This window comes from Pipra filicauda, unplaced genomic scaffold, assembly GCF_003945595.2.
Source record: "Pipra filicauda isolate LSUMZ 115617 unplaced genomic scaffold, ASM394559v2 scaffold77_size3566232_pilon, whole genome shotgun sequence".
Taxonomy (NCBI): domain Eukaryota; kingdom Metazoa; phylum Chordata; class Aves; order Passeriformes; family Pipridae; genus Pipra; species Pipra filicauda.
The window spans coordinates 2,865,927-2,889,787 of NW_024104953.1; the positions used below are offsets into that span (position 1 = coordinate 2,865,927).

A 23,861-nucleotide genomic window follows, 5' to 3' on the forward strand; every position below is an offset into this window, starting at 1 on the left:
GGTGTCAAGACATTTGAAATACTGAATTTCTTGTAGAATCTGGTGCCATCAACACCTAGTTAAGGGCTAAATCGTTATACTCAGTGATTAGAGACCGTGTTTTTTTTTTTTAAGTGAATATTTTTAGAGTGGATTTTTTCTTAGATAGGACCCTGAACTTTGTAGAAACAATTTTTCTGCGAATGGTTCTAATGTCCCTACTAAAGAGAAACCCAGAACTCCAGGGCTGAAAGCCATATTACCACTTCTAGATGTGTTTCCATCTCCTGTAGTGATGCAGGCTGTAAGGGTGAGATCTGTCTCTCAAAATGCAGCATTCAGGATTCCTTTTAAAGCAGTGGTGACGTGCAGCATCTCTGAGGCTGTGACTTTTCTCATCCTGAAGCTACTACTTAAAATTCACCAAATACGGTTTTTTTTTTTTTTTTAATAATTAATTATTATTAATTTTTATTGAAGCCTATGTTACTGGTGCAGCCAAAAGTATTTAAAATTAGGCGAGCTCTCACCTCTGCTGCCTCTTGTGGCCCATGTCCAGCTGTTTTGGCTGGGGTTTTATCAGTGTGTGTCGTGTTTCAGTCTGGCAAGGCAGTCCATGGTCTGCTGGCTGCCTGACCACTCCGTGTGCATAGTAAAATAATAGTTCAAGGTTTGTATTGTGGGTGGATTTTCAGAGTTAATGCCCAGGAATCTGTTGTGGACTGCGGTTCATAAGGAGAGAATTTTAGAAAGGTTGGGCAGGTCAGTTTGGAAGGGTGACGTAGGCAGGGAAATGAGGTGCAAGAAGGCTTTACCCAACAGTTCTTTGGAGCTCCTCTTGTTTGCTTTCTTTTACTGTTCTTTGCCTTGGTAACTTGGTAGCAATTCAGTCTTCCTGTTTTCCTCTCACTCCAAGTCTCCTGTAACTTCAGAATCTTGTGCAGCTCTGGAATAGGGAAATAAGGGCAAGGGGTTAGTCGGGATGGATTTACAGGCTACAGTCCTAGAATCATGGAATGGTTTGGGTTGGAAAGGACCTTAAAGAACATCTAGTTCCAGCTCTCCTGCCGTGGGCAGGGACACCTTCCACTAGACCAGATTGCTCAGAGTCAACCCACGGTTGAGCCTCTACAGCAGGGGCTGCTTCCAAAGTGTTTTCCAAGGTTGGATTGTTTGGGAGCACTGACGGACAAAACACAGCTGTGGATAAACACAGAGGGACTGAGAGGAGAGGCCGTGCTTGCTCCAACATGATGTGATGTGATTGCAGCCATGAGGCTGTGCTGACCTCCTGGAGGAGCTCTGGCTGGGACAGTATTCATTAGGTGCTAAGTGACAAGTTACTTCTGTCATGGCAAGGCTTTCCTGAAGATGGAAAAAGAGGTGGGTATTACTGAACCTTTCAGGGACAGGCTGAAAAATCTGAAAGTTCTTGCTTTTTGAGTGACACGTTTTCTAGAAATGAAATTGTAAATATAATTTGTTCTTTCCTGGAATCATAGGAAAATGGTTTGATTTCCTTTCTATTATGCAAGCAGAATTCTTTTTAAAAAGTGCCTATGAATTATTACTGCAATATCAATAGTTAGGGTAGATGCATTGCAGCCAAAAATCTGTTTGAACTGTTTTTGCTGTTTCTATAGAGAAGTGTGTGGTGCTGAGTTATATTAAATGTTATTAAGAAGTTTTAGAACATATTGGAAAGATGAACATTGTCAGGAGAACTTAATGAGAGAAACATAATTCTCTGAGAAGCCATTGAATGAGAGTTTGCAGTGGGGATGTTGGCTGGGTATCCCAAGAAACTTTTTTTAGCAGTGGAAACTTTGGTTACAGTGAGGTATAACAGGTTTTAGCTTTGTGTCTCGAGTCTCTGAAACATAATTACAGAAATCCTAGAATTTGACTCCTGCAAGAATTAGAATGATAATTGTAGGTGTATTCTACAGTGCCAAAAAATAAGCTGGAATAGCAGGCTCGTGGCAGTAGATGACACTTTGTTCTTCTGATAAGAGCTGTGCTGATTTCTGTCGCAGATAAACACTTGTTACTGCAGGGAAGGTGATGTTACCTGTTGCAGGAGGCCTTGGGAAACTGCTGTGAAAATACAGGGGGCTGTTTTTAATTTGTTTCTTTGTTTAATAGTGAATTTCAGTGAGGGCAAGAGCAGGTAAATACAGGAAGATCGACATTCAGTGGCCTTCTTACAATATGTCTGCACACATTTATCGCTACTCCCATTATATCTTTGTCAAAGGCAGTTTATATATGGCAATATTTGTTCTGTGCTAGCACCTTAAAGAGGAGAGCCGAGAGATGTCCATCACATATGGATGATTGTGTTGCTCTTTTTTAAAATTTTCCATTTTGTGCCTGTTGCTCCAAACTTTCTGTATCTCCAGACAGGCATTTCTTTTAAAATGGCCCCAGATTACTGTGTTTCGGAAACAGTTTTCCCTCATTTTCCTCCATCTGATATTCCAGAGTATTAGAACCAGACTTGGATCAGAAAAATGCTCAAGAACATCTCTCTAGATCCTGGTCTTGATTAATTCCCTCAGTGAGTGTAGGAACAACTAGTCCTAGGAGGGATAACTAACTTGGCTTGCAGTTTACTTGGATTTGATACGGTCAGCTATGCTGGATATGAAACTGCTCATTTATTTCTGTAAAGAACATTGCATTTTGGGTAATAAGGAGGTACTTTTTGAGTCACTGTAAGATAACAGTATTAATGGTATATGTTGCTTTTAAAAATCATGGATCTTGGGTGTAGTACTTTGATGGAAAATCCAGCTTTCTGATGAAGACATTTTTACTGCAGTGTCAGGGAAAGCTGGCTGCAAATGGTAGAGCTGAATTTGGCTGTTGAGTCAAGGGTGTTTGTAGAATATCTGAAAAAGAAATGAAGAAGACAAAGATAACTGTCAGTTTTATGTAAATAAAAGTATTAAGAAAGTGAGGGGGGGAAAAAACCCCAACAGCAGGGAATTTGCTGTTTAAGGACTTCTATTTAGGAAGCGGAGGAAAATAACAGATACAATACCATATAGGAAATTACCTAATTTGTTCTGTGTGTCTTGCCATCTACCCTTGTCTTGGAGCAGGACATGGTTTGAGGTATCACTTCTCCTTCACTCATCAGGAAGCAATAAGAAATACCTCTGTCCATCCCTTATGCTCTTGCTTTTATACTGTGTTTTATCTACATTCCGAAACAACGAGGATTTGTGTCCCACACATCCAAAAGGGGCAGGTTTAGAAGCTTAGGCTTTCCTTCTGGTTCTGCCTAGGCAGTGAAAAGAGAATGTTTGGCTTGGCTCCAGTTGTGCAAGCTTAATTTGAAGGACCGTCTTGTATCACCACGCTCCGAAAATTGCTTTCCATAAGTGATTTATCAAGTTCTGGCCTGGGTAGCTGGATGGTTACAGTGCAGAGGCAATTAAGCAAGCTGAGGGAAATCCCAACTTAATTGCCTACAATGGGAAAACAACCCTTTTGTATCAGCAGGGCCAGGGTTTCTCATCCTCAAGGGTCCCATGGCATGGAAAACAAGGAGAGCTAATCAAAAGTTCCATCAAAGTCTGTTGAAATTTCTCTACAATAATTTTTTTTTTTAGTTTGTTTGGTGATCACAAAGGAATATGGTTTGTAGAGTTATAAATGCAAGGTTATAATGTGATAAGCTATTCAATGCATTAGCTTTAGTAGTTGTATTATTGTTTTATTTATTTAGTACACTCAAAGATTTTGCAGAGGTAAAGACTGCAATTGCAATTTACATAAATGATTGGTTTTGCATTAAATGTTTTTGGGTAAGTGAAGAGTAGTGAAGATACTGAAACAATGGAAAATCTCATGTGAAACATCTTATGGTTTGGTTTTATCTATATTTTGGAAGTTCAATGCTAATGATTCTCCTTTTGTTTTTCTTGCAGCTAATTCCAGCCTTCTTGGAGGTGGAGGAGGTAAGTCTTTGCTTAATGCTGAATTCACTTTTAAATAACTGTGAAATATGTGCTGGACCGGTGTAGTGATTAGTTGGTTATGAAATAATAGGTGATAAGTTCAAAAGTTGAAAATGTAAAATTATTAGATGGGAAAACTCAGCAGAGTTGATAATCTTTCATATCATCAGGAGGCAAGGTTTGTGGCTGCTGCTGAATTCGGTTTCACCTCTGGATTAGAGTGGGGGCTGACCTGTATGTGAGGCTGAGTGAAGCAGAAAGGAACTGAACTGCCTTATGTTGTGTTTTTAAGTATCTAAGATTTTTAAATTTACCCCAGGGGAACCTCAAATATACGTTAAATAAACAATTTTAAAAAAAATTATTAAAACACAGTAAAAATAATTTTAGTAAATGAATGAGGCTTTGTCTTTGTGCTTTAAAAAATAATAAATTATGTTTTCAACTTGGTGGCTTACCTCATTCAGTTTGCCAGAATACTCAAATAGATTTCAATACAAATCTTTGGTGCAGGTAAGAGATACTACCAACATGTCTACTAGTAAGGCAGGGATGCTCCATCACATAGAGAGTGTATTGTTTCCAAATACATGGATGCTGTTTGGTTTTTTTTTAGTAGATCGATGCTACTTTGCTTTTTGTAATCCTGTAGTACCATGGCCATAAAAGCTTACGTGAGTGTTAACAATTCAGGAAAGAAAAACCCACGAGGAGCTTGATCTCAGTTTTCTGTGACTTCCCCTGCCTCCCAGAGGGAAGCAAAAGTGCTCAGTTCTGGAAATTTCCCAGCGCAGGAGCGGTACAGGCAGCGACTAATCTTCCTTCCTGGCGGGAGTTAAAAGGACTGGATGATCAGAGCTTACATATGTAAGGGTAAAGGAAAAGGCTCTGTAAAAAGACAGGAGATCTCTGTTGCTTGGGAGGCTGCAGGATAAGTTGTCAAAGCTTTTGTTTTATCTGAACAGGCAGCCCTTATTTTGGACCGTGAAAAGGTGCTTCAGAACTGCACCCTTAATAAAACCAGCTGAATAAAACCCTTCATGTTCCTCAGCTGTGTGTCTGGACATTAACGTACAGGGCAGCCTTACCTGTTAATCCTGTTGGATTAATCTGTTTCTTTTGATTTGAGTTAGTTGTTTGCAGTATACCAAATTTTTCTTTGTTTAAAAGATAATCCTTTTGGAGGTAATCCTTCCCTAGCTGTTCCTGTTTCTGCAGAGCTGTTCCTGTACCTCCTCTCCAGCACTTGCTCCCAGCTGGTAACATCGAAAAAAAAATTATAAATCAATGCAAATGTTCAAATTCCAATCAGGTTCCCAGAGCACTGCTGCTGAAAGGATTTGGCTATTAACTTTCCGTGGTATTTATTCAGCTGGACTGTACTTCAGAAGTTGATATCTGCTCAGCGTGGCACTTGATAATGTGGCTCTCCCTCTGCAGCAGTTGGGATGAACCTGTGCTGTAGGTCAAGTTGGGATTTTCCCCGTATTTTATGTGTTGAAAGGAATATATTGGCAATTGAAACTCCTGCCATCCCCCTCCTGCCATGGACTCTTTGGTCTCCCACCCCTCAGGGCGGGCTGAGCTGGTGGCAGCCCAGGAGGCTGGTTCTGCTTCTCTTCTCCTCTGCTTCTCCATCCTTCCTCCTTCCCCGACATCCTTTGGGGCTTTTAGCACCCTTTTTAACACAAGTGCCCTCAGGACCTTTGGGAAGCTGCTGTGGCAGGCTGGGGTTGGGCGGGCGGTGGGTCCCTCAGGGAACCGGCTGTGCCGGGCTGGCGGCGGCCACAGGGGGATCTGCTGCAGCCTCTGGGCCCAGAACCCCAATCCCACACCCTTTAATCTCCAGTGGAAGGATAGCAACGTACCCCCTTGCTTGTGATACAGGCAGAATACCAAACGTGACAGTTTTATGGCTTAGAGTGTGACTGCTGATGTCTGAGGGGCTGTGTTGGCGCTCCGGAGGTGCCGCGAGCTGCCCTTGGGTAGGGCGGCCAACACGTCCTCAGGGAACGCTCGCTTGAGTTTTCCAAGTTTTCTGAGGAAAACCCCTAAGAATTTTGTAGCCAGAGTACTACAGATTTTGGGCAGGCACCACGGGGTGCGTGTTCCAGAGAAGGGGAGCGTGTGTGGGGTCTGCAGGCTGGAGCTTGCCAAGGGGGGACACGAAATGGAGGCAGCCCTGGCCACCCACCCGCCGTCCACAGGTGGATGGAGCCCGGAGACGCTGGCTCTTGGAAAAATACTGGCCACAGGCATTTCTCTGTACAAGGGATTTTTTTCATTCCCAGCTGGGTGGTTGTGGATTTTAAATGCTGGATGTATTTTTTCCTTTATCCAGAAGGAAGAGGTGGCAGCACTCTGCGTGAAGTATTGATAGTGAATTATTAAAACTTTATTATATACGTAAACACCAAAGCCTTCTTTTGATTGCAGATGCTGAATATTTATGATAATGCATAATACCAGTGTAGTTTCTCCAATAATGGGATTCAGATCTCTTCAGTAATGCTCGTTAATTTAATCTCTCTGTCACTGCTGGGGGTATGAATACATATCTTGGATTTACAGAAGAAGAAAACTGGAAATTTCTGCTTGTCCAAGCCTGTGCAACAGGTGTTGTGATTTTGAGCTGCTTCTGAGCTGTTCTACGTTTGAAATCTTTCCAGAACTGAACATAAATCAGTTGGAAATAGTTATTTGCACACCCTGGTCTAAGTTTGTGTGTGTTAAAACCATCTACTGGAAAAGATCTGTCACCGAACAACATTGTGGGTAAACATCTTGCACTCGGATCTAAGTTCAGGGGCTGGTGGTTTTGGGCTTATCATCCCTGTGTCACCTCAGGGCCACATCAGGGCATCCGTGTACTTTGATTTCCCAGAGCCAGAGTAATGGTTTGTTCTTGCATTCTCCATTTAAATGCTGTCTGTTCATGTTCATGACCATTTGGAATGAAGAGATAAAAGCACAAAAGATACCAGAAACAGTTTTTCACAGAACTGTTTAATCATAAAATCGAGAAACCCCCACAGTAGAGTCTTTAGTTAAATATAGATGTTGAAGGTTTCTTTCTGCTTTTCAAATAACACTGAAGTTTCCAGGATTTCATTATGAGTTTGGTGAGTGAGCCTTTTTTCTTTTTCATTCTTTACTGGTTTTAATAATTGATTTTTAATTAGGAGGCATATTTCACTTTCAGGTCTAGATTTATCACATATTCAGCACTTCACTGCTAATAACTTGCATGGAGCGTTATGACTTATTTGTGCATCATGTATTATTTGTCCCATTATGTTCAACAGTGCAGAGGTGAAAATTATAAAGAAAATAACCTGCATTTGGAGGGAGTGAGGAAAACCACTTGGTATTTTGAGGAAAAGCGACCCCTTTTAAAAAATGTGTCATGAAGTTCTGACTCGAGAAATTGAAATGCCCTATTTTGCATGGTAATCTTTTTTCCTTACATTCTTTTACAGTTTTGTCAAGGAATGAAAGCATGTGATTTTATGCACTTTGTTAAAGCAAAGTGAGCAAGAGCTGTGATTTCTCCTCCCTTATGTTGAGGGTAGTCTGGGTTTTTTTTAGGATTTTATATCCCACCATCCCCACCTCATTTATGATATTTTCCTTGTGGTTCATTTTTTACTTGATTTGCTGACTGTAATCAAAGGTCTTGTTGCATGCTGATTTCTGGATTGGCATGATTTCTTTGACCTTATATTGAGGGTATTTTTAATTTTGGATTTTTTTCCCCCTCATGAGATTTTGTTGCCTATGCTGGAATTGGGGAAGGCGACACCATCTTTTAGTGTGTCCTGTTACGAGTGTAGTTTTTTTCCACTCTGTACTTAAAACTGGTGATTTTGTCTTTACAAACTCAAAGAGAAGACAAGTTATATTTCTTGGGAGTGTTGTTTGGACCCAGTTAAAGTTGGTTGCCCCAAAAGATCTGTCTGTTTTTCTGTTTGTCTCTTTTTTTTTGGCCAGTGTAACTGTTTTTTCTAGAGCTTTTGCTGGCGTGCAAAGAAATGTAATTCCTATATAGCCAGAAGTATGTTATCATATCTTAAAAGTAGACCAGACCTACCTCTCCACTCTGCCAAGATATGGTTTGTAGGCAAGGTTTTAAGTAGCTCTCACTTGTGTTTGTGGTCACAGCAGGGAACTGGGTTTCTCTGCACATTATTCTGTAGACTCCATTTTGAAATTGGGATTTGCTGCCTTTATATCTGTGTTAGTTTATAATAGCAGCAAAAAAAGTGTTCTCTCCCAGTAGAAGGAAATTTCCACAGACTCACTTCTATCCTGGAGTTGTTTCCCTTCAAAGGTGGGACAAGCACAACCACCCTGGCTGTGCTAATGCTGCAGAAATAGAGGGGAGCTGCCGGGGAGGTGCTGCTGCAAAGCCACTGCTGCTTGCAGCCACCCTGTCTATTTGTCAATTAATTGCAGGCTAATGAGCTCAAAAAGCAGGTGATTATCCAGCCAGTAGTGTCAGGAAGGAACAGCTGACACAAATATATTGACATCCCTCCCCTTGGGATAAAGTTTTTGTTCTCGCAGATGTGCCTTAGGTCCTGGACTCACCATGTCCAGCCACCTTCTGGTAGTCACATCTCTAGGGAAAAAAGCAAGGAAGTTTTGCACTGTCTGAATAGTAACTTGACATCAATTTACCTGGTGAATGAATATTCGTGACACTGAGAAGTGGAAGTTGTACAAGAGAAAATTGGAGGCAGGAAGGAGACGAGTTGCAGATCACCCTGTAGCAATGTTTGCTGGAAAACACTTTCAGTACCAGCCCAGCCCTGCACTAGCCCATTCAAAATGCATGACAGGAAGAAGACAAGCCTGTTTTATCCTGAACCAGGACGAGATGCTCCCTGTTTTGGATTTCACAGGGCTTGGGTTTGATATTTACATAATTTAAATGCAAGTGAAGTAAGGGTTTAAATCCAAAGTTCAAATTTGAGCATGACGTGACCATAACATGAAACGCATCCCTCGAGAAGGAGAAGAAAGAGTTTGGGAAAGGAGCACTGACAGGATTCTTTCATCAAGAAAATAAGCATTATTATTTTGTATTATTTTATTTATGCCAGTCTGTTGGCATGTTCTTGTATCCTGTCAAATGCATTTGTCAGATTGGGGTGTGCTCACAACAAATGGCTCCACGGAACAAATGTGCTTCATCTGGGATTGCAACCACCTTCACAAGCTTTGGGTTGCTTTGTACAGAGCACCCTCATATCTTAGGTATTTACATAATAGCTCTGGAGGTACAAAGATTTTCCAAGCAAATAATGATCATGGTAAGAACTGATAATTTAAGGCAAATGGCCATTTGCCTTTGTTGCTAATTAATCCCTTTCTGCTGGAAGATTGCTGCTGCAATTCTGTAGGGTTGTTAAAGTGTTTTATCTCCTTTTACTATTTGCATGCTGTTCTTTTTCATCTCTGTAAATAGAGTGGGTTTGAGAGGGCTGAATCCACAAGTTCCCCCACTGTGACAGTGCATCAGCCAATTAAAATGTTAGTATTTATGTATTTTTTTTCTGTACAGCTCTAATATTAGTTCCATTGGTAGCCCTGTAGCTCAGGGTAGACTGTAACCCTTTGCAGGTGTTTGGTTCAGCCCAAAATCTTGTTATTCATGAGCTTTTTGTTGTATCAGATCAAAGTAAAAAGATTGCTCTGTAATTTAACATCTTTTATAGAATTTATTCAAACTTTCTGTGCAAGCAAAGTCTTTCTTTACAGGTCAGTTGTTCTTGAAATGTTTTTTCTTTCTTTCTTCAATCTGTGTTTGCTTTTGCCTTCTGTTATTGCAGGGGAATTTTAGTTCAGCTTTAATTAAAAGTAGTGGGTTTTCTCATTTTGTAGTGCATCTAGAGATATAATGATGAAAGCTCTATAAATAAATAAGCATAGTTTATTTCCAAGGACCCTTAACAAAAACTGCCATGACTGTATTTAAAACGTGTGCTCTACTCTAGTTTCTTTTTTTATTTCTGTTAAAATTGGCCCACATTTTGCTCTTTGGCTATATAAGGCGCCAACTTCCTTTCTCCAGTCTTTTTATACATTCTTATAGGTAATAATCATAAACAGGAAGTCTCTGGATTGATTGTGAGTATTTCTTAGTTGTTGCCTAATTGTATCCTGTTAATTACACTTTCCCAGCAGTTACTTTAAAAATAAATAAATTATGTTTTGCTGTTTACAGGAACTGATACAAGATATGTGATCAGTTTGGGGTTTTTTTGGTAAATACCTGTTCAGTCTGTAATTCTTTAAAGTGGTGCTCCTGTTCCAGCCAGTGATACAGGAACATGACTGTTTTGGTCAGGAAAACAATCTGAAATTTAGACTGTCCAGGCAAACTTATTCACTGCTGCCATCAGCCTTTTAACATTGCTGCTGTGTTGACTTAATTAGGCATTAGAAAGTGATGTTTTATTTTTCACTCATCGGTTACTGAGCGCTGAGTCCACAACACCCTGAGCTCCCACTTAAATGTGAGGTCTTTTTCTGCCTCAGACAGACCATGGCACTGGCTCTCCTTGTTTTGTTTAATTTTGTTATGAGGAAATCACAGTGTTATGTACCCACAACTGAAACATGAACATACACACTTTCTGCTGTCTGCCTACACATGACTTTCATATTTATGCATTTTACATCTATATATATTTGTGACTGGATCTTGCAGTCTCCTCAGAAAGTCAGACTTAGTTGTGTGTGTGTACAAATAAATGCATAAAATATGGCATTGATTTTCTTACATTGGGAAAGACCTTTAGTTTGTGGTCGTGGTGCTCTTGATAACAACCCGAGGTAAAAAGGCAGTTGGTTATGCAAGGAATGCATTTCTTTCATGTTTCCTTTTGGTTTCATGTTGCAGGACAGAGCTGCAAATCGTGGTGGGAGATGACAACCCTTCCCTAATGGGTTGATATTCACAGCCTGTTATGGGAGTTGGACGTGTGCTCTAAAAATGTTAAACACTTTTTCCACATGTAGGCAAATGTGTGTGTCTCACATGTGTCTTGCATGCAGAAAACACACATTTTTCATTGACCTGCTCAAGCATGTGAAGATAGTTGTGTTGAGGCTCTCCACCTGTAGCTGAAGGTGAAGGGCACAGCTCCCAGGGGAAAACAGTCTGGCAGTGCAGGAAGTGACACACGTGGCTCTGTGCTACTCTGAGAATAGAGTTAGTCAGACATTTTATATGTATATATATGTGTGTGAGTGTGTGTGTGTGCCAGTCTACAGAAGACAGTTTTTAAAATTAAGCATCTGGTTGGTTTCCTTAAAGAAAAGTCTGGAAATTGGGACACCTGTCAAAGTGGTTTCAGTTTCCTGCCCAACAATCCCGACAGTGCCTCTTTTCTGAGGGAAGAATGAAGAGAGCACTGCAGGAAAGACATGTTTTGTTAGGCTCAAACAGGGGGTGGTGATGGTTTTTAAAGCTGTTATTCAGATTTAAGAGCTACTGCTATTTTCCTGGTCCTGAGGAGAACCAGGAAAGGAGGTCCTGTAGGAGGAAAATGCCAGATGTAATTTAAAAGATTTAAAATTGTTTTAATTGATTTTACAGAGGGTATTAAAATAAAAAGAAGAAATGAAATAAAGGAGTGGTGGAGGTACTTGACTTGTAGACACAGAGGCACTTTTGAATATCAACCTGTTTACTGAAGCTTTCATGCTGGTCTGCCTAAAAACAAAACAAAGACCTTAATCAGTGGAGGGTTCCCTAAAAGTATCTCTGGGCCCCAAGTTCATTAATTTCCACATCAAATGTGTATACAGGTGTGAGCAGCAAAGCATGGGAAAATGGCACCAACTGTTTGCTGATTCTTACTGGTTATTCCTTTAAAATGTGCACATGGCCAATAAAACGAGAATATGGACATTGCATTTCACTCACAGCTCCCCCGAGGAGGGGGAAGATCCCTGCACCACTGTCTGCTGATGGACTGACCCCAGAGGGCAGACACTGGAGATTGCCATAGCCCTTAATTCCCCACCTCCTGTAATGGAAAGAATTTGCAATAGTTTCTTCCTTCTGTTTCTAATGAAAGTAATTACTTCTTAGTCACTACATTTTCCAAGAAAATCTTGAATAAAACCCAGGATTAAGCTGTAGAGGCAAGCAAAGCCCAAGTATCGAAATTACAGATATTACAGAAAGAGTTTACAACTCTCTTCTTGCTGCACAGAATGAAGGAGTATGAAATCAGGTCTGCATTCACCTCTCACCTCCTATTTCAGATTTTCTGCTCTTTCCACAGAGCTTCACTACTCATTTACGAGTCGCTCTTTGCTCATCACATCTTTCCAAAGTTCTTTTTTCCCCTGCAAAACGCTCACAGATTATAACATGCAGCTTTTCAAAAGCCAAGAAAATCTGCAGCAGAGTAGATGGCAAGGTGGGTGAGTCTTGGAAAGATCTGTCCTCCTTAGTTTCCCACGTGCATGTCTTCATGCAGCTGTAGGAACTCTGTGTCAGTGTAATGTGGGATGAGCTTTTGGCACTACACAGAAAATGAAATGTGATGATTGCTAATGAAGGATTAAAACTCTTACACAGGTAGAACTGCTTTTTGAGAGACACCAGTGGAAAACCTGCATTCACAAGTCTGCCTTTGCAGTTGCTCATCTTTTGGAGTTGATAATGCTGGAGGGTAATGCAGCTTCTGGTTTTCATTCTAATGACACATGGCAGACTGCAAATAAAAAACCTCCCCACCCTTTTTAGGGTATCAAATTTAGACTGAATGACTTTGTACCTGCAATTTAGGCTTGATTTTTAAAAGCAGTTGCAGTGGGGGACCAGTAACCTGAGATGTGAAGTGACCAGGGCCAGGAACTGCTGCTGATGGTGCTGATATGAAAGAAAACACACGATGAACTTCATCCATATGAGCATTATTACCCCAGAATCTAAATGCTCCCCACACCTAATTGCTCTGTGAACACAGAAGTAACGTTCCCTCCATTTTCCAGTTGGGAAAATGAGGCAAGGAAACCCTGTGTTTTGCAAAAGGTCCAAGGAAAAGAGCAGAAATCAGTTCTCTGGAGGCAAAGCAAAACTTGCTGGGGTTTCATAACGCCTCAGTCAGTTTTGCAAATAGGAATTTTAATTCCTATTTGGAAGGAAGAGGAATTTTAGTTTTTGTACCAGTGTCATGGGTAGAAACAGGATGATATTTGGAAAAAGAGAAAGGGTTCTCTACTGAGAGCAACTTTCTGACAATTAGACCTTAATTGGTGATACAGCACATTCTCTAAGGGAATGGCAGGACTACCAACTGGAAATTAGATACTGCTGGATAACCACTTTTACACTAATGGGGATTCAATTAGAATATAGGAAAAATGTGATGTATTTGAGTCTACCACCATTAATAATTCTAAATACACAGCAATTCACTGTTCTCACTTGGCCTTTTCTTCATTCAGTTAGAGAAAGGCTGTTTACTTCTAATTTGAATTTGTATGGTATTAATAACAAAGTGTTTCAAAATCTTTGATGACATAAAGAGAGTCTTCTGGATTAAGAAAATATCTAATTTTATTATCAATCAAATCTAGTCTCTTATAAAAGCGGAAGAATTTCAATGATTCTCCCATTAAAAACACTACCTTATGATTATGTGTAGAATAGTTGGGGTTTTTTTCTTTTCAAAGTCATCTAATTTACATCTTTTTCCTTGTTCTTATGTAAATGTCTCGTAATGTGTGGGGTTTGTAATTCAACTTTCTTTTCGAGCTAATTTTCTTTTTAAAATTCGAAATGATAGTTTTGCCATTTGGACTGACAGATCTGTAGTGTTGTAGTTTTGGCTACATATACAGTAGCAAAGAACAAAATATTTTTTGTCACACTTCTGTTACAGTTCAGTCTGTTCCTTTTACATTATCAGCTTGTTTCTCTGGGCTTCACAGAGGCATCTGCTTTAATTTTTATTGGGCAGGGCTGCAACTTAACAAACTCACAAATCATTCACAAATGGGGATGATTAAATCAATTATGTCTCGGCTGAGTGATCTGTGAGTGTATTATACACACACAATGTTAAAAGAATGTTATTAAGGTGCAAACCCAAGCACTTAAAGTTAGGAAGTGCCAAAATTAAAGTTGCCTGGGGGTTCACAGTCTGTATGCACGTATGGATGGATATGATAGTTCCTCTAACTGTACATCCAGCTGGAACCTCATCTCTCTCATCCTCCTCTCTCAAAGCAACAACCCAGGTTTGCTGATATGCAAACCAGTATTTGTTCTGGTACTAATCAGTTTGGTGTATGATTTCATAAGTATATTAAAGATTTCATAGGTAATCTATTTGTCTTTCCCAAAACAATGACATTATCTTCACTAAAAGAATAAGAATGAAGATTAAGGTCAGACTTGTAATTTTAAGGCCCAGGCTGTGCAACAAGGGGCTGAGTTCTTTAAAGAAATGAAAATCCTTATGTTTCTAAAAGCAGGTCTGATAATTCCAAGTGATTCTGCAAACCAGAACTTGTCTATCAGCTCAGGATGTAATACAACATTATAACTCATTTCAGGCTGAAATGCATCCTGAGATTCCCACCTTCTTCTCTACTTGTTCCCAGTGCCACCACCTGCATTTCATAATTTACTGCTCCCTTATTCTCATCCATTCTGAAATCTGCTGGCCTAAATTTATATATTAAAGAGGGATTGGTTTTAGGGAGACGTTTTCACTTAGACAGTTTCAAACTGTGGTCTTAAAAAGGTTTGCTTTGATGTGATTAGGGAGCAGGGAGCTGGTGGAGAGAGCAGTGATGGGTGTGGAAACAAGGGCAGAGGGGAAGAGATGAGTGATTCCTTCCTGTGCTGCTGGGCAGATGGGAATGGGAGTCTCTGTTTTGGGGTGCAGGGACTGAGTGTCCCCTTTCTACCTTCTTACCTCAGTGTTCACTTCTCAAAACTAGTCTCCATGTCAAGCCAGTCACAGTGTCTCTCTGCTCATGGCTCACTGTCCAGTTTCTTCACTGGAAAATGGTTTAGTTTTAGACCTAGGCCAACTTCCCAGATTCCCTCTGTTTGAATTTGCCTGTGCCCTTTCATTGCCAGTTTTATTCTTATTCCATGTCCTAATCACAGCTCTAGTCACCAATCCCTCTCATCTCCAGTCCTATCCCGGGCCCCTAAATGCGGGTAGTGCCGCTTTCTCCGTCCTTTCCCCAGTTTGTGCTGGGATGAAGGGGAAAGTGTTCTGAGCAGGCAGTAATTTGTCAAGCCAAATGAATTCATTACTCGAGGAAATGAAAGAGAGCTGCCAATTCCAGAGCTGCTGCGAGGGAAGGAAAAGTTTACCTACAGTTTTGCTTATCATCTGTGTTTATCTTCCCATCGCAGTTTTGGTTTCAAATGGTTGGCCCAGCCCAGCTGTACCACGGTGCTCACCCCCGTCTGCTCTTAGGAATGAAGGTGGTATTGTTGCTGTAAAAGGATAAAACCCCTGGTGTTACTGCTGCCTTTGTGTTTCTTCACCCTCGATGGCTGGGCAATAATTTCTCCACAGGGATTATTTGTCCAAGGACGGGGCCTCTGTTCAATCCAGATATAACCCAGCTGCAGTTATATCAGGAATTTCGCCCCTTCCCTGGGCTTACAAGCAATTAGTGCTCCAGGCGGGGCTGCCTGCCCTCCCAGGGAACAAAAGGTGCAGCTCTAAACTTTTCCCTTGGAATGACAGCTGGACAAAGAATTGGCAGATTTATCAGACAATTATTTCAAGTCATTTTTTACAGCAAAGCAAAGTCCCGTGTTTTCACCGTGGACTGAGATGGGAGCCTCTTATAGGTGTAAGTTTATGTGGAGATAACTGGTGGAAAGAGTGTCCAAAAAATGGATATTCTTAATAACACCAGGTACAGATAACACTCATATGTGAGTTTTGAAGCAAATTTGCTCTGATGACAGGTCAGTTTTTCATCAGGAGCTGGAAAATTGCAAACACATGATTATTCAAATAAGATGATATCTGCAAATAGGATATACTAAGCAAATACTGTGAAGTTCATATGTGATATTATTATCTTCTCTCCCTTGAGAGTTGATTCAGCAGGAGCAGTTGATTTTTTTTTTTTTAACATAAAGAATGTGGACGTTTAGAGGAAATTGTTTCATTATAAAGGAAAGAAGTACCAATGCACATCAAATATTGAATAAGATTCTCTCTTTTTCTAAATTAGCTCCCAAATTTGATGCTATAAAATTTTAACAGTGGTGGGAGAGCTCCCAGAAGACCCTTGGTTATGCCTCATTATTACAACATATGTGAGGCCACGGTACCCTTGGTGGCCATAGTTCCTGATTTAATCAAGAAGAATATGTTCCATGGCTGCACAGCTGGGTAACCTTATATGTCTGTAGCTTTCTCAGGAAGCAATCCTAGCTATACCCCATATATCTCAATAGGGATTTTCCTTCAAAAGTCATAAACCAGGCTTCTTTTTTTGTTTGTTTGTTTCTTGACTACATGGTAAAGTTTAAGGTTAGGCCACAACCTTGCCTGGTGATTCTTCGGGTTTTCCTAATAAAGGGAAGGCTTATCTTTTTCCTTTTGCAAGGCCAGATGTGGTCTCAGCCTTTCAGTTTGCAGCAGAAGGAAGGCAAAATCCATGCTGGTGGGTGACAGCTTTACCCACAAACATGTGGCTGTGTGTTTTCTAAAAGCAACTGGAATTCTTAATCAGGTGTTTTTCTCATTTATGTTTTTTAAAACCTGATACTGCTTATTGAACAAGTTTTATCAGGTCTCCTCTGGAACTCTGACCAAAAAGCCCTTTAAATATTATGTAGCTTTAGGTCCAAGGTTTAGTTAAATATCTGCCCTGCCAAGGGAGACACTGGGAGCAAGACTTGTTTGGCTTTACAGTTTCAGTGGTAATGTTTAAATAACTTTGCAGGCGTGAACTCTCCAGGAAGGCTGCTGTGGTCTCCAGGAACGAAATTAATGCCCTAATACTCAGGGGATATTTATAATTTAAAAATTGAGGAGAGTTGATTAAATATGCAAAGCATTTAAATGCCCATTTTAAGCTCACAGTAATTCCTGACAAATTGAAGTATCTTGGCATTTAGAGAACTACAAACTTGTAGTGGTAAGTTTGGACCTTACAGCAGTGTGTCCATTGCATGGGAAATGGAACCTTTGGATCACAAGGCTGTGATGTCCTACTGAGTCTGGTCTCTCATGGTGGTGAAATCTGAGGATTTGGGATACAATCTCTCTTAAGATGGTAGAAGACAACTGGAAAAGTCCTTACTGGATTATAACCATGGAGATCACTTCTTTCCCTCATGTGACTGCACACAGGCATCACAGCTGCTGGTCTTTGGCAGGTCTGGGAAGGAGTATTCCAGCTATTTTAGCAGATTCTGTGTATAATCAGGGAAAGCAAAACTGGATCAGACAGGATCACTTTTGCTTAGGTCACTCCTAGTGGATACTTGTCAAACTCTTCCTTATGTTCTTGCTTGTTACTTTGCAGCTCCAGTAGACAATCTTTTCCATTGCATCACTGTCTATACCACTGAAACATTTTCCCTGGAATCATAATTGATTTTTGGTAGTTGTTGTTACAGCTTTAAACCTGAAGTTAAAGGATTCTGTTCCTTTGGGATGGGGAAGTTGTCATGTCCTTCCCAGCATCTCCTGTGAGAAAAGCATGTGCCTGGTAAAGGCTCAGGACACGGAGAGCTTTGCAGGCTCATTAGTTTGTCCCAGGGCTGCCCAACCTGGTTTTGCTTTTGTAGCACAAAACATCTGTAAACAAGTCCACCTTCCAAATTTCTGGGGGGAGAGGTGCCAGCAGTGCTCCTTTGTGTGAGTAAATCTCACCGGGATGCAGTTGTCCTGGAGTCACAAAAGGGAGCAAATGGCTTTCTCCTCCTCATCTGTGGGAATTGGCAGTTTTTTAAGTTGTGGGCTTGGCAGTTAAGCATTTCCATTTGTAGTACACTGACGTACTAATGATGGCAATTTTGCATTTGTTACTACACGCCTAATCTAATTAAGTTTTTCTTGGGGTACAGTTGTTGTTTTCTGCATTTAATTATGTAAGCACCAGGTGCAAGTGTTAATAGTAGCTGAATTCAGAAGGAAACCTTTTATCTTTGTGCTATGCAAGATCTTTTTTTCCTGTATCTTTAATTTCGCAGTTCAAAAAGTGCTTACAGTGTTTGGTTGTTCCAAGGAGTTCCATTAACGTTTGTGATTGATACACCCAGGAAACACTAATGAGGACTGAACGCTTATATTCCCCTTGCTTTAGATGTGTTCAGAACCATCTCTGAGCTCTACATTTTTGGTTTCAGGTGTTGCAATAGCTCAGACTCCTTTCCCCAGCTACACTGCTGATTTTGAGGGCTGGCAGACTTCCCACACTCCACGACAGATCTGCTCCTGTCTGTTTGAAAAGATCTGAGCTACGCAGGGGTCTCATGTCTGACTCTGAATTTCATGGAGCACTGGTAAAACTGTGACTGCCAGCCTGGCTCTGTGAACTTTTTGTCACCATTTCATCAATGCTTGTTCAAACATTGAAAGAGTTTTCAGTGGACTTCTTTGCCTGCAAGAATAAACTCAAGTATTATTTTTAAAGCTCAAGGACCTGAGCTTTGAAACGCCATGAAAGAAGCAAGTGACTCTCAAAAGATTTTGAAATGATAACATTTATTTTTAAATAAAGTGAACAGGAATTGCAGTAAACTTTTTCACCTTCATATTGCTAATTGTTTTAATCTATTAAGTAAAAAGAAGTAAAGCTTGTATTTTCCAGCTTCTAATCATTCATTAGTAATCTACATTTGCAGAAATTTGGCATGGAGTATAATATAAAAATTACAGAAATGACTGAGGTGTGTTCATTCATGTGACATTCCCATTGCTAATGAAGGAAAAGAAGCATTTTTCAGCCTCTTGGAATTTGGGAACAACTATGCATTTCTTAGTAGAAGGATGGCCTGTATATACCATGAGTTTAAGCATGCCTTCCTCTCTTAGGTGCCTTCCAAGGATTCATTCGAAGAAGGATTTTAAGCCTACCATGGATCACAAGCCAGTGGTGCTGATCCCAAATACTCTGCCTTTGCTTTAAGGATCCTGTGTGATCATTTGGCCTTGGGCTGTGAAGTCTGATTTTACAGCTGAGCCATTTTCAGTATAGAAACATAAAGGTTCACATTTATTCTGGTGCAGGATTGACAGCATCCATTGTTTTAATTCTAGATCCAGGTAAACAAAGAAGCTGTGTCTGATAGTTTTTTTTTTTTAATTAAGCTTTCCAGTGCTATTAATGGTAGAGATTCCCCCCATTCCTGCCATGTTATTAGAGACCTCAGTTGTTTCAAGTTTGGTTTGTTTCTTACCCCTCAGGCCTGTAATTCCAGCTCCACTCCTTTGATGGTTTATCACAAAAAATTTGTTCAGAGGCTTCCATTTTTTAAGGTAGTCCTTTAACTACTACTGATTATGCACTGCATCAAAGAAAAGTGGTTGAAAACTTTAAAACCACAAATAAAATATACATCAATGGGTTACAGTAATGAATGCTAACATACTGTTTCTTGCCTTTGGGGACAGAAGACCATGCTTTAGGTGATGTGAAAAATAGCAAACTTGGCTTCTGAGAATACTTTGCTAGGATTAGTGGTCAGGTTTTATTAAAAATGAACTTTAAAAATATTAAAATAGGTGTGTTTAGTATTAGTTCACAGAAGTCTTCAACGTAGTATCAGGATTATTTTTTTCTGGCAGCAAGGCCTGAACACTGATGGGAGTAACAACTTGTCACTTAGTTTCTGTATGCCTTTGGCTTTTGAATTCAGTTTTCCATTATTCCTATTCCAGGTGGTGTTTCTTTCCCCAAAAGTACAGGGATTTTTTTGGGTGATAACACACAGGCTGCATAATTTCAGAAGCTGATATCTGTTTGCATGTAGGGATGCTTGGTAAAAAAGAAAATCAGACTATCTTGCAAAAAATCTGCTGGCCTCATTAGGTGTAAAAAGTGTCTCAAATGGCCCTTAAGCAGCACTTTGGCTTCTCCAGCTTCTCAGCATGAAAACATGTCTAAGGAAGTTATATTATATTATTTCAGGACAGGGAACAACTTGCTTCAGATCCAGAACTGTGTTTATTCCTTAGGTTTGGTTTTTCTCCCAAATGAAAGATGTCACTCTGCACTGTTTACATTTACATCTTAAAACAATTAAGTTATAAAACATCTTCATAAGATTCAGAGCTGGCTTTCTCCCGGGGAAAGCTTTACACTGAGTTTCCAGAGTCATGCACTAAATATACTTTTTTTTTGGGGGGGGGGGGGGGGATTAAGCTGGTACAATTTCATGTGTTCATGTTTCTGAAGATGTTTGAATGCTGTTGATTTTGAATTGTGCATATTGGCAAGGGCATTTACCCATATTTTCTGTATAGTGCTTTAATTATGAGAAGAACAACTGACTGATTTATTCTGTATTTGGTGATATTTTTGATTATACCTTTGGGTATCTCACTGAAAATACTTTTTTCATGAAGAAGCAGAGCAGTAAAAGCTTTCTTGCCTTTGATTACAGGATCAGGTACAATCAAAATGCAGAGATTTTACTCCTTTGTATTTTTCCATGTCCTTTTACTATACCCATCTGTGAAATAGATGAAGAGCTTTTCTAGCCTGAACTCGATTTATGGCATAATTGTATTGTTCTAGTGCTTAGCCACAGAAATATTACAATATGTAGAGAACTTCAAACAAACCTAGTGTTGCTAAGTTTTTGGGGCCCATCCTGCTCTCTTCTTTCATCCCCTCCCCATTTGCAGATTCCATCAACAACCTCCTCTGTAGTCACCATACACGTTGCTGAGTGGGCAATCCAGGATTCCTTTGTGTATTCCCTGTTGCAGTAACTGGCATTTCTTTCTCAACAGGCAAAGCTTTAAGAGTAATTTCCCCTCAGGGCAAGGCATTGGGGTAAAGATTTAGAGAAGTCTGTAAAGCTTAAGACCTTCTGAGCTTCCTCATTTCTGGATCCTGATTGTGTTTGCTCCTTGTGTACCCTGTTCCTTCCTTTTGCCATTCCTTAGCAGGGACAAAGCCTTGTTTGAGCCAAGAGCAAACACCAAGTGGTCTGTACAGGATGTGCTGTGTGGGACTGAACAGTCAGAACTGTTGTGTAGCTGCTCATGTGGTGTCTGCTGGAATGGCCTCCCAGCCAGGGCCGTGGGAAGGCTGCATGGACAGCCTGGAACATCAGCTCTCTATCCAGGGTTTGTTCTTCCCTAGACATAAGGCCTGGACCTTTCAAAGTGGGAACAATCCCCTACAGACAGTGGCTGTCCCTCATCCTCTGACCTGAACAAGTTCCTCGGGAAGAGTCCCAGAGTGTTTCCACATCCCTCCCCATTGCCAGGGGACAGAGCAGGTGTGAAGCAGAGCAAATAGGGGCTCAGTCCCTCACAGAAGGAGACTCTGACATTCCTTCTGATGCCTGTTGTGCCTCTGCCTGAAGGTTGTCCCTGCAGAGCTGCCTGGAACTGGTAAGGGGTGAGCAGAGGCAGCCGTGGGGCTGTGGGAAAGGTGCTCCTGGTTCCCAAGGCCGGTGCTGTCGCCTCTGACATTCCCTGTGCCCCAGCAGCCACACTTGAGAGCAGCATCATTCCTGCACTGGTTTTGCAGGCAGTGCAGTCCCAGTTCAGAGCTCTGCTGCCAGCAGGGGTTCAGAGGGCACTGCGCAGGATTTAGCCACTGTTGCATATACAGTTCAGAATAATTTTCTGCTTCTTTGATAGCTCTCGATGTGTTTTATTCAGTTCCAGTCTAATCAAGTTAACTGCTTTAAGACATTGTCTTTTTTCAGACTTTTTCCAGAAGGCAAGTGTAATCCTTCTTAAAAAGGAAAAAAAAAAAATAATTCCCCTTTCATCTTTCTGGGGAGATCACTTTATTCATGTGTAGTGACCTGGCTCAACATTTAATAACTGACGTGTCACCGAAAGTCCCTCATTACGGCCCCAGCTCTTGGACCACCTGGAGGGCTTAATTATTAATGTGAACTTCAGGTTCAGTTTTTCCATCTGTGCAGGTGCATTTCCACCATTCACTGCAGGCTGGTGACACTTGCCCTGGGAAGGAACAAGAGGACTTGAGGCTGAATGTGTCTCCCGGGCCTATGGAGCACTTATTGTTCTGAGAGCAGCCATAGGAGGAGAGTGAGGGCTGAGGCTCCAGCCCCTGTGTTGATTAGAATCTAACTTTTGCTTTCCTTGGCAATCACTCTTTGATACAGAGGCACTTAATCTCAGTGCCTGGAGAACAGGAGTGGAGAAGGCAGAGAGGGGAGGATAAAGGGGAAGCCACACTCCGGTTAAACCAATGACATGGGAAAAGCTTAGTTCTTATTCCAGACATGAAGGTATCCTTGGATGGAGATGATAGTTACGTGGCAACCAGGCTCTGCAGGGCCCTCCAGGTTGCTGCTGGTTGTAGTGCAAGATGTCAGTAGTGCTGTGGATGCAGCCAGGACGCTGTTAAGACGCTGAGTTTAGGAAGGATCTTGTAGCTCCTTGATGGAAGCTTAATTTTATCTTGGTTGTTTTTGCAGGAGTTGCTTAAGCCACCTAAACTCCTCCAGCCAGCCATCTCTGCATCCTGAAATCTAATAAGTGACCTACTGAATTAAATCTCTGATCTTAACTTGTTTGGTTTATAGTCTAAATCAATAAAAAGGCAAGAGATAACAGAGTCTAATGTTGCATCCACAGCTTAGTGGAGCTGGTACAGTTGCAGGGTTATTCTTTGGTTTTTCTGAGGTCGGTTTTTTTAGGGTTGTCTTTTTTTTTTTTAAGGGGGAATTTCTTTGTGGACTTCTTTTTGTGTTGTTTTATTTTAAAAGAAATATGGAAATAGCAGAAGTGGGAGGAGAGGTGGATTCATAGGAGCAATGGAGCTGGAGGGACAAAAGGAGATGGGCTGAAAAGGAAGAAGAGAATAGCTCCAAGTGTGTGAAAGGGAGTGGGAAGAACAGGAAATCTGAGTGTGGGATTGGAAGCACAGGGAATTGGGGGCAGGAATAAATAGGATGGGAGAAGAAGATTCCTGAAACATGTTGTTATTTTCTTTAAAGCCAGCAGCCTGATTACAATAAGAGAGCCCCTGCTTTACCCACTGAGGGCCAGACCTTGCCATGCTGAATCTCCTTAAAACAAGTACCAAGGTACATTAACGCACTGTTTTTATGAAGAGCTAAAGCACCAAAAGGAACTTTCTCAATAGCTTAGTACTTTAAACAAACATTTCTCTCAAGTGCTGAAGGATTAAGGGTTTAAAAATCCTATACAATTGTATATAATTTGTGTAGTTCTTCTCCTTAGTCATTTTACTCTTATTTAAACTGAATATGTGCTGATTGGGGTTTTTGACACATGTAAAGAGTGGTGCCCTCGTCTTCTAACAGGTTATTGTTGACAAATCGAAGTAAAGGTATTTTAGATTAATGGTTCTGGTTCTGGCCAGTAGCACTAGAAGATGAAATCTCTTTCTAATATGACTCAGCTTCTGAAAATGTTGGTTTTTCTATTAAAAAAAAACCCAGTAAATTAAATCTCTAGGCACTGATTTTCTAAATTTGCTGGTAATTCAGTTATTTTGCCTTTTGGAGTAGTTTTCAAATATGTGGATATACCTATCTTGTAGCATTTTAAAGTGCTAAATTGCCATTTAAAAGATGAAAGAAGTCTGAAAATTCATTGAATAGCTTAAAATTTATTAAAAAACCCAATTAATGTTATTTAATATCTGTTATAGTTTTTCATCCACACCTCAAATATTTATGGGAAAACATCCAAGAATTTGTATGGTGTATTT

At 40.6% G+C, this 23,861-nt stretch overlaps 1 protein-coding gene across 2 annotated transcripts in view; it reads left to right on the forward strand.

Annotated features, from left to right (window-relative positions):
- Positions 1-23,861, forward strand: part of MACROD2 (mono-ADP ribosylhydrolase 2) — an 842,329-nt gene that overhangs the window by 172,373 nt on the left and 646,095 nt on the right. For both annotated transcript variants that reach the window (XM_039389846.1, XM_027726087.2), the window contains exon 4: positions 3,918-3,947. In XM_039389846.1, coding sequence (XP_039245780.1) covers positions 3,918-3,947 — 30 coding nt within the window. The remainder of the gene's footprint in view (positions 1-3,917; positions 3,948-23,861) is intronic.